The 11,062-nt window shown below is 40.5% G+C and overlaps 1 protein-coding gene across 1 annotated transcript; it reads left to right on the plus strand.

Moving 5' to 3' along the window:
• The first annotated feature begins 4,767 nt into the window (after nt 1–4,767).
• LOC121476529 (olfactory receptor 56A3-like) lies at nt 4,768–5,715 on the plus strand. Its single transcript, XM_041730597.1, has one exon. It carries the CDS (start codon nt 4,768–4,770, stop codon nt 5,713–5,715), a length of 948 nt encoding a protein of 315 aa, XP_041586531.1.
• The last annotated feature ends 5,347 nt before the right edge of the window (nt 5,716–11,062 follow it).

The following is an 11,062-nucleotide window of genomic DNA, read 5'->3' on the forward strand; positions in this document are numbered from 1 at the left end:
GGGATATTAAATATTTTTATGCACCGTAAGTGAAAAAATCCCCACTCCTACACACACTCCGATTTTAGGACTATAAGATAAATATCCGAGGACATTGACAATAAAAGTATTTTTGTTAACAATTAATTAGAGGTCATTTGTGTGTTGCCTACTCACATAAAAAAAGAAAATGCATATCATGGAAATTGAATAGCAATCAAAAAAATGACATACACAGAGCAACAGGAATGGTTGTTTAGATTTGTGTTGAGTCAATAGCCAAACTGTGGAAAGAGCCTCGGTGTCCATCAAAAGATGAATGGATAAAGAAGATGTGGTCTATGTACACAATGGAATATTACTCAGCCATTAGAAACGACAAATACCCACCATTTGCTTTGACGTGGATGGAACTGGAGGGTATTATGCTGAGTGAAATAAGTCAATCGGAGAAGGACAAACATTATATGGACTCATTCATTTGGGGAAAAAAATAATAGAGAAAGGGAATAGAAGGGAAGGGAGAAGAAATGGGTAGGAAATATCAGAAAGGGAGACAGAACATGAAGACTCCTAACTCTGGGAAACGAACTTGGGGTGGTGGAAGGGGAGGTGGGCCGGGGGTGGGGGTGACTGGGTGACGGGCACTGAGAGGGTCACTTGATGGGATGAAAATTCGGTGATTACCCATATGTTGGCAAATTGAACACCAATAAAAAATAAATTTATTTAAAAAAATTTAGTGTTGAGTGAAAACAAAGATAACGTCTGAGTAATGATCCAATATCATTTATAAAATTCAATATCCAAATCATTCTTTCATAGGTGGACTTGTAGTTATGTTAGGAAACTTATGATTAATTACACATATTTTAAAAACACTGGATTTTTTCACTTTTCTACAGAGAAAAGAAATAGCAATAATGTTGGGATATGACAAAGACAGAAAAATAAAAATAGCAATAAAGAAACATGATGGGGATCCCTGGGTGGCGCAGCGGTTTGGCGCCTGCCTTTGGCCCAGGGCGCGATCTTGGAGACCCGGGATCGAATCCCGCGTCGGGCTCCCGGTGCATGGAGCCTGCTTCTCCCTCTGCCTGTGTCTCTGCCTCTCTCTCTCTCTCTCTGTGACTATCATAAATAAATAAAAATTAAAAAAAAAAAAGAAACATGATGATGGCACAGCACAGGGATTATACTCAATGGTACTGTAATAGCTGTTTATGGTGATAGATGGTGGCTCCACCTGTGGTTAGCAGAGCATAACTGTGTACACAATCGAATCACCACATCTTCTTTATCCATTCATCTTTCGATGGACACCGAGGCTCCTTCCCCAGTTTGGCTATTGTGGACATTGCTGCTAGAAACATCAGGATGCAGGTGTCTGGGCGTTTCACCGCATCTGTATCTTTGGGGTAAATCCCCAGCAGTGCAATTGCTGGGTCGTAGGGCAGGTCTATTTTTAACTCTTTGAGGAACTTCAACACAGTTTTCCAGAGTGGCTGCACCAGTTCACATTCCCACCAACAGTGCAAGAGGGTTCCTCTTTCATCCTGTCATAAATAATGAAAAATAAAAAATCTAAAGAAACTGATGATGCTTGCTCCCATAATTTGAAGGATGTGAATAATTCACATGAGGCTCAAAATGAAAAAGAAACAAATTGTGTTTTGAAGTATACAATTGTAAATATATCCCATTTAAAAAAATCTTTCATTATACAAAAGATTACTATAACTTTTTCTCTTTTATTTTTTTAAAGATTTTATATATTTATTCATAGACACACACAGAGAGGCAGAGACACAGGCAGAGGGAGAGGGAGAAGCAGGCTCCATGCCAGGAGCCCGACCTGGGACTCCATCCCAGGTCTCCAGGATCATGCCCCAGGCTGCAGGAGGCGCCAAACTGCTGCGCCACCGGGGCTGCCCAACATTTTCTCTTTTAAAAACATACTGCATTTTCTCATTACTATGTTTTTCAAGTTACTCTAGCGTTATTATCATTATGATGCCATCATAAAAATCATGATAATTAACATCAGTGCATTATATAGCATGGTTTGGGAGGGTTTATCAAACGATTACGTGCAGGAAGCTCATGAGAACTTCTGAATGAGCATATTGGACCCATGGAAGGCACTGAGCGTGCATGTGCAAAGGAGTGTGAATGTGGATGGACAGATGGGTGTAACACCCTTACATCCAGGAAATGGATGTAACACCCCTACGTCCAGGAGACTAGCTGCCTACAGAGCACACAGTCAATGTTGGGTTAGATTAACAGAGCTCCTCGGCTTTTGAGAGAAAGAAAATAATTTCCTTCTCACACCTGCCTGCCCGTCTGTCCCAGGAGGACATTTTAATCCCAAAGAGTAGGGATGGGAAAAAGGTCCCAGATGCCTATGTCCCTCAAGCCCTGGAGCTATAACTACACCAGATACTTGAAAAACTAACCAGAACTCCAGTATTGTTGGGGCCAGCCCCCCTGCTCACATCTTCTGTAGGTGAGTCTGGTAAGAGGGTGCCTGAGAGGCAACTATACCAAGATTAGCCAGAACATGGGGGAGATCTCTCTCTTCAGTCCAGATCTAGGCTCCATTCCATTCCTGAGTCAGTACAGCTGAAGTACTTGGAAAATGGGGTAGTAGAGACTGCATCCTGTCCCAGGTCAGGAAGCACATGTGAGAATCTGTGTTCTGGGACCTGCCCTTTTTGCCTTTTGCCTTTTCCTGATCTTTGCTGGGTGGTGAAGAAGGAGATGCAGAGAAGCAGAAATTTGTCCATAGGAGATTAAAGTAGGGAGCCTGGAAAGTACCTCTTGTGGAGCTCAGTTGAGATGATTTGGAGTTTTCTTTCTTTTCTTTTCTTAGGATTTTATTTATATATTTGAGAGAGAGAAAGAGAGAGTGTGCATGCAAGTGGTGGTGGGTGTTGGGTGGAGATAGAGAGGGAGGGAGAAGCAGCCTCGTCACTGATCAGGAAGCCAGACCTGGGCTACATCCCAGGACCCTGAGATCAAGAACTGAAATGATGTCAGATGTTTAGCCTACTGAGCCACCCAGGCACCCCTAGATGATTTGGAGTTTTCAACTGTACATATTAAAATATCAGGGCTGTAGAGCAAAGACTCTGTACATAAATGCATGAATCATGGGGGAAGAATTAAATTTCATCTAAATAACATTAGAGGCTGAAGACAGAGCTGACAGTTGGGGTCGGTGGAGTCAGCAAGTAGTTCTTCAGTGTAAGGTCAATCTAAAGAATTTCTAAAAGCTATGCTGTAAAAACAGAAAATTATGCCATGGAAAGTCACTGAGGTACCTGTGACGGGTTGCACTCATTAATGTCCTAAACGATATTTGAGAGAGCTGTTCCAAGTCCTGTCTGAATTTCTGGAGTTAGGCCGTCCCTACAATCATCATTCATCATCATCATCATCATCATCATCATCATCATCAAGAATAAGAAACACAACATAAAAGGAAACAGAAAGATAATTGTACTCCGAGCAGGGAAAGCAGGAGTCATAGTTGTAAGTGAAAGAAAAGGGGAGATTCCAGATTTCTAGAAAATTGTCCAAGGATTGCAGGAACATGCATGATTGGAGGTAAGAGAGAGAAACCTAAAAACTTGTAAAACAAAATGCCAGATAAGATATTCATTTCTACATCACTGTGGTCACACAGGACACAGGTGTATTTACATATTCACTGGTTTGATCCTTTTATTTCTTCCACATTGAACCCTACTAATTAAACTGTGGAAATATACATAATATAATTGAATCTCAATTTGCACAGTTCAAAACATAAATTCTTAAAATGGTTGACTTAACTCTACCTATTTCAGAGTGGAATGAGTCACAAATTAAATAATATGTTTAAAATTCATCTCCAAATTGCCAGAGTCACTACTAATATATTCTAATATCAAGAGAACTAGAATTGGAAGGTGATCTAAATCTCTTATACATATAGGGAGAGAGTCATGTCTGGTGGACACCACTGAACAAACCCTTGCCTATGGAGGCAGGGGATCTAAAGTGAAGAGAGGAGTGCTGGACGGGAATACCTCTCCTCTTTCTTCTGAGTGCAAGCCCCAGACTTAACTGCATAAAGATAAAGAAGATTAAGTAACTTTATAGTTTTGTAATGAAGATTAACTAACTTTATCCACACCTCCCTCATTAAATGACTGTTTAGAGATAATGGGCTTAAGAAACTTTATTTGCATCTTTTAAATCTGTAATTAAAGCAAACTACAACTAAAAACTTAGAATGGGGTTGGCTAGCATAGAGAACTACGGACATGGATCTAAGTTCCTATTTGTGCTAGGCTCTGCTATGTATCTGGGCATACTGCTATAGTTAAGTTGTCATATGGTAGTCTACAGAGCCATTAAAAAACAAAAAACAAAAAGGAAGAAACCAACACTTACAAATTTGGGGACAAAATTGTCAAAAAGTACTTTCTAAGTAATTCTCTCCTCTTTAGTTTCTGTAAAGATATAGCAACTCAATTAAGAACAAAACTTGAAAGAATCAAACATCTATAAATAAACCATTCTCTAGTCCTCTATACTGCTTAAAGTGATAGGAATGACCCAGGAACACCGCACAGAGGATAACAGATGAATTCACATGGCTCTGGATGATCTTCTAGAACTCACACGTCAGCTAAGCAAAGCAAATTATTCTAAATTCATGTGTCTTTCATTACTAGCTAATTTTTATCCTAATTTCACAGATCACTGAAAGAAAACTGTAGAAATATTTGGCAAAATATGACAGCACACCAAAATGGCACCATCTCCACTGGGGCTTCAGAGTTTCTCCTGAATTGTTTTGTCAGGTCCCCCACTTGGCAGCTCTGGTTATCCCTGCCCCTCAGCCTCTTGTTCCTCGTGGCCATGGGGGCCAATGGTGTTCTCCTGATCACCATCTGGCTGGAGGCCTCTCTCCACCAGCCCATGTACTACCTGCTCATCTTCCTCTCCCTCCTGGACATTGTGCTCTGCCTCACTGTCATCCCCAAGGTCCTGGCCATCTTTTGGTTTGACCTCAGGTCCATCAGCTTTGATGCCTGCTTCTTACAGATGTTCATCATGAATTTCTTCTATGCCATGGAGTCCTGCATAATCATGGTCATGGCCTATGACCCCTATGTGGCCTTCTGCCTCCCATTGAGGTACCCATCCATCATCACAGAACAATTTGTAGCTAAGGCTGCCATTTTTATTTTGGCCAGAAATGTTATTTCTGCGTTGCCTATCCCCATTCTATCATCCAGACTCCATTATTGTGGGAGAAATGTCATTGAGAATTGCATCTGTGCCAATATGTCTGTCTCCAAACTCTCCTGTGATGATGTCACCATCAATCGCCTCTACCAGTTTGCTGGAGGCTGGACACTGCTAGGATCTGACCTCGTCCTCATCTTCATCTCTTACAGCCTCATACTTCAAACTGTGATGGGATTAAAGGCGGAGGGTGCTATGGCCAAAGCCCTGAGCACATGTGGTTCTCACTTCATCCTTATCCTCTTCTTCAGCACCGTCCTTCTGGTCTTTGTGCTCACTCATGTGGTGACAAAGAAGGTCTCTCCTGATGTTCCAGTCTTACTCAATGTCCTCCACCATGTGATCCTTGTAGCCTTGAACCCCATTGTTTATGGAATGCGCATCCAGGAGATCAAAGAAGGAATCCAGAGATTACTGAAGAAGGGATGGTAGTGAGGACAACTAGATCTCTGCATTCCTAATACAGGATGAGTTTTGACTCAATAATGGGTGAGTGGGCTGAAAGTCATGTCTATGAGTTATAATTCAAAGAGGGTAAATGTGATATTGTCTTCTTTAAAAAGAGTTAAGGTTTAATATTTAGTTTTGCTTTCTCTTATTTCTCCTTTAAAACTATCCCTGACCCCTTTTGTTTTCTCCCATCCATACGATCATTTTTTAATAAATTAATTTTTTATTGGTGTTCAATTTACCAACATACAGAATAACACCCAGCTCATCCCGTCAAATGCCCCCCTCAGTGCCCATCACCCATTCACCCCCACCCCCCGCCCTCCTCCCCTTCCACAACCCCTAGTTCCTTTCCCAGAGTTAGGAGTCTTTATGTTCTGTCTCCATTTCTGATAATTCCCACACATTTCTTCTCCGTTCCCTTATATTCCCTTTCACTATTATTTATATTCCCCAAATGAATAAGGATATACACTGTTTGTCCTTCTCTGATTGACTTATTTCACTCAGCATAATACGCTCCAGTTCCATCCACATTGAAGCAAATGGTGGGTATTTGTCGTTTCTAATTGCTGAGTAATATTCCATTGTATACATAAACCACATCTTCTTTATCCATTCATCTTTCGATGAACACCGAGGCTCCTTCCACAGTTTGGCTATTGTGGACATTGCTGCTAGAAACATCGGGGTGCAGGTGTCCCTGCATTTCATTGCATCTGAATCTTTGGGGTAAATCCCCAACAGTGCAATAGCTGGGTCGTAGGGCAGGTCTATTTTTAACTCTTTGAGGAACCTCCACACAGTTTTCCAGAGTGGCAGCACCAGTTCACATTCCAACCAACACTGCAAGAAGGGTTCCCTTTTCTCCGCATCCTCTCCAACATTTGCGGTTTCCTGCCTTGTTAATTTTCCCCATTCTCACTGGTGTGAGGTGGTATCTCATTGTGGTTTTGATTTGTATTTCCCTGATGGCAAGTGATGCAGAGCATTTTCTCATGTGCATGTTGGCCATGTCCATGTCTTCCTCTGTGAGATTTCTCTTCATGTCTTTTGCCCATTTCATGATTGGATTGTTGGTTTCTTTGGTGTTGAGTTTAAGAAGTTCTTTATAGATCTTGGAAACTAGCCCTTTATCTGATACGTCATTTGCAAGTATCTCCTTCCATTCTGTAGGTTGTCTTTTAGTTTTCTTCACTGTATCCTTTGCTGTGTAAAAGCTTCTTATCTTGATGAAGTCCCAATAGTTCATTTTTGCTTTTGTTTCTTTTGCCTTCGTGGATGTATCTTGCAAGAAGTTTCCGTGGCTGAGTTCAAAAAGGGTTTTGCCTGTGTTCTCCTCTAGGATTTTGATGGACTCTTGTCTCACTTTTAGATCTTTCATCCATTTTGAGTTTATCTTTGTGTATGGTGAAAGAGAGTGGTCTAGTTTCATTCTTCTGCATGTGGATGTCCAATTTTCCCAGCACCATTTATTGAAGAGACTGTCTTTGCTCCAGTGGATAGCCTTTCCTCCTTTATCGAATATTAGTTGACCTAAAGTTCAGGGTCCACTTCTGGGTTCTCTATTCTGTTCCATTGATCTATGTGTCTGTTTTTGTACCAGTACCACACTGTCTTGATGACCACAGCTTTGTAGTACACCTGAAATCTGGCATTGTGAAGCCCCCAGATATGTTTGTCTTTTTTAATATTCCCCTGGCTATTCGGGGTCATTTCTGATTCCACACAAATCTTAAAATAATTTGTTCCTACTCTCTGAGAAAGTCCGTGGTATTTTGATAGGGATTGCATTAAACGTGTAAATTGCCCTGGGTAACATTGACATTTTTACAATATTAATTCTGCCTATCCAAGAGCATGGAATATTTTTCCATCTCTTTGTGTCTTCCTCAATTTCTTTCAGAAGTGTAATATAGTTTTTAGGCTATAGATCCTTTACCTCTTTGGTTAGGTTTATTCCTAGGTATCTTATGCTTTTGGGTGCAATTGTAAATGGGATTGACTCCTTAATTTCTCTTTCTTCAGTCTCATTGTTAGTGTATAGAAATGCCATTGATTTCTGGGCATTGATTTTGTATCCTGCCACGCTACCAAATTGCTGTATGAGTTCTAGCAATCTTGGGGTGGAGGCTTTTGGGTTTCCTATGTAGAGTATCATGTCATCAGCGAAGAGGGAGAATTTGACTTCTTCTTTGCCAATTTGAATGCCTTTAATGTCCTTTTGTTGTCTGATTGCTGAGGCGAGGACTTCCAGTACTATGTTGAATAGCAGTGGTGAGAGTGGACATCCCTGTCTTGTTCTTGATCGTAGTGGAAAGGCTCCCAGTGCTTCCCCATTAAGAATGATATTTGCTGTGGGCTTTTTGTAGGTTTTAAGATGGCGAGGAATTATCCCTCTATCCCTACACTCTGAAGAGTTTTGATCAGGAATGGATGCAGTATTTTGTCAAATGCTTTCTCTGCATCTAATGAGAGTATCATATGGTTCTTGGTTTTTCTCTTGCTGATATGACGAATCACATTGATTGTTTTACGAGTGTTGAACCAGCCTTGTGTCCTGGGGATAAATCCTACTTTGTCGTGGTGAATAATTTTCTTAAGGTACTGTTGGATCCTATTGGCTAGTATCTTGTTGAGAATTTTTGCATCCATGTTCATCAGGGATATTGGTCTGTAATTCTCCTTTTTGGTGGGATCTTTGTCTGGTTTTGGAATTAAGGTGATGCTGGCCTCATAGAACGAATTTGGAAGTACTCCATCTCTTTCTATCTTTCCAAACAGCTTTAGTAGAATAGGTATGATTTCTTCTTTAAACGTTTGATAGAATTCCCCTGGGAAACCATCTGGCCCTGGACTGTTGTGTCTTGGGAGGTTTTTGATGACTGCTTCAATTTCCTCCCTGGTTATTGGCCTGTTGAGGTTTTCTATTTCTTCCTGCTTCAGTTTTGGTAGTTTGTGGCTTTCCAGGAATGCATCCATTTCTTCTAGATTTCCTAATTTATTGGTGTACAGCTGTTCATAATATGTTTTTAAAATCGTTTGTATTTCCTTGGTGTTGGTAGTGATCTCTCCTTTCTCATTCATGATTTTATTAATTTGAGTCTTCTCTCTCTTCTTTTTAATAAGGTTGGCTAATGGTTTATGTATCTTATTAATTCTCTCAAAGAACCAACTCCTGGTTCTGTTGATTTGTTCCACAGTTCTTTTGGTCTCGATATCATTTAGTTCTGCTCGAATTTTAATTAACTGTCTTCTTCTGCTGGGGGTGGGGTCTATCTGTTGCTTTTTCTCTAGTTCCTTTATGTGTAAGGTGAGCTTTTGAATTTGAGTTCTTTCCAGTTTTTGAATGGATGCTTGTATTGCGATGTATTTCCCCCTCAGGACTGCTTTTGCTGCATCCCAAAGATTTTGAACGGTTGTATCTTCATTCTCATTAGTTTTCATGAATCTTTTTAATTCTTCCTTAATTTCCTGGTTGACCTTTTCATCTTTAGCAGGATGGTCCTTAACCTCCACGTGTTTGTGGTCCTTCCAAACTTCTTGTTGTGGTTTAGTTCTAATTTCAAGGCATTATGGTCTGAGAATATACAGGGGACTATCCTGATCTTTTGGTATCGGTTCAGACCCGATTTGTGACCCAGTATGTGGTCTATTCTGGAGAAAGTTCCATGTGCACTTGAGAAGAATGTGTATTCAGTTGAGTTTGGATGTAAAGTTCTTTAGATATCTGTGAAATCCATCTGGTCCAGTGTATCATTTAAAGCTCTCGTTTCTTTGGAGATGTTGTGCTTTGAAGACCTCTGGAGGGTAGAAAGAGGTAGATTGAAGTCACCAAGTATAAGTGTATTATTATCTAAGTATTTCTTCACTTTGGTTATTAATTGGTTTAAATATTGGGAGCTCCCACATTCGGGGCATATATATTGAGGATTGTTAAGTGCTCTTGTTGGATAGATCCTTTGAGTATGATATAGTGTCCCTCTTCAGCTCTCACTATAGTCTTCAGGGTAAATTTTAATTTATCTGATATGAGGATGGCTACCCCTGCTTTCTTTTGAGGACCATTTGAATGGTAAATAGTTCTCCAACCTTTTATTTTCAGGCTGTAGGTGTCCTTCTGTCTAAAATGAGTGTCTTGTAGACAGCAAATAGATGGGTCCTGCTTTTTTATCCAGTCTGAAACCCTGCGCCTTTTGATGGGGTCATTAAGCCCATTCACGTTCAGAGTTACTATTGACAGGTATGAGTTTAGTGTCATCATGATATCTATTCAGTCTTTGTTTTTGTGGATTGTTCCACTGAACTTCTTCTTAAAGGGGAATTTTAAGAGTCCCCCTTAAAACTTCTTGCAGAGCTGGTTTGGAGGTAACACATTCTTTCAGCTGCTGCCTGTCTTGGAAGCTCTTTATCTCTCCTTCCATTTTGAATGAGAGCCTTGCTGGATAAAGTATTCTTGGTTGCATGTTCTTCTCATTGAGGACCCTGAGTATATCCTGCCAGCCCTTTCTGGCCTGCCAGGTCTCTGTGGAGAGGTCTGCTGTTACCCTAATATTCGTCCCCATAAAAGTCAGGGATTTCTTGTCTCTTGCTGCTTTAAGGATCTTCTATTTATCTTTGGAATTCGCAAGCTTCACTATTAAATGTCAAGGTGTTGAACGGTTTTTATTGATTTTAGGGGGGGATCTCGCTATTTCCTGGATCTGAATGCCTGTTTCCCTTCCCAGATTAGGAAAGTTTTCAGCTAGGATTTGTTCAAATACATATTCTGGCCCTCTGTCCCTTTCGGCGCCCTCGGGAACCCCAATTAAATGTAGGTTTTTCTTCCTCAGGCTGTCGTTTATTTATTTCCCTTAATCTGTCTTCATGGTCTTTTAAGTGTCCGTCTCTTTTTTCCTCAGTTTCCCTCTTTGCCATCAGCTTGTCTTCTATGTCACTCACTCGTTCTTCCACCTCTTTAACCCTCATAGTTAGGACTTCTAGTTTGGATTGCATCTCATTCAATTGATTTTTAATTTCTGCCTGATTGGATCTAAATTCTGCAGTCATGAAGTTTCTGGAGTCCTGTATGCTTTTTTCTAGAGCCACCAGTAGCTGTATAATAGTGCTTCTGAATTGGCTTTCTGACATTGAATTCTAATCCAGATTTTTTAACTCTGTGGGAGAGAGGACTGTTTCTGATTCTTTTTTTTGAGGTGAGGTTTTCCTTCTAGTCATTTTGCTCAGTGCAGAGTGGCCAAAAACAAGTTGTATTGGGAAAAGGAGAAAAAGAGAGGAGAGAAAGAAGGAAAGAAAAGAGAAAAAGAAAAACGAAAAAAGGAAGAAAAAA

This window comes from Vulpes lagopus, chromosome 15 (genome assembly GCF_018345385.1).
Source record: "Vulpes lagopus strain Blue_001 chromosome 15, ASM1834538v1, whole genome shotgun sequence".
Taxonomy (NCBI): domain Eukaryota; kingdom Metazoa; phylum Chordata; class Mammalia; order Carnivora; family Canidae; genus Vulpes; species Vulpes lagopus.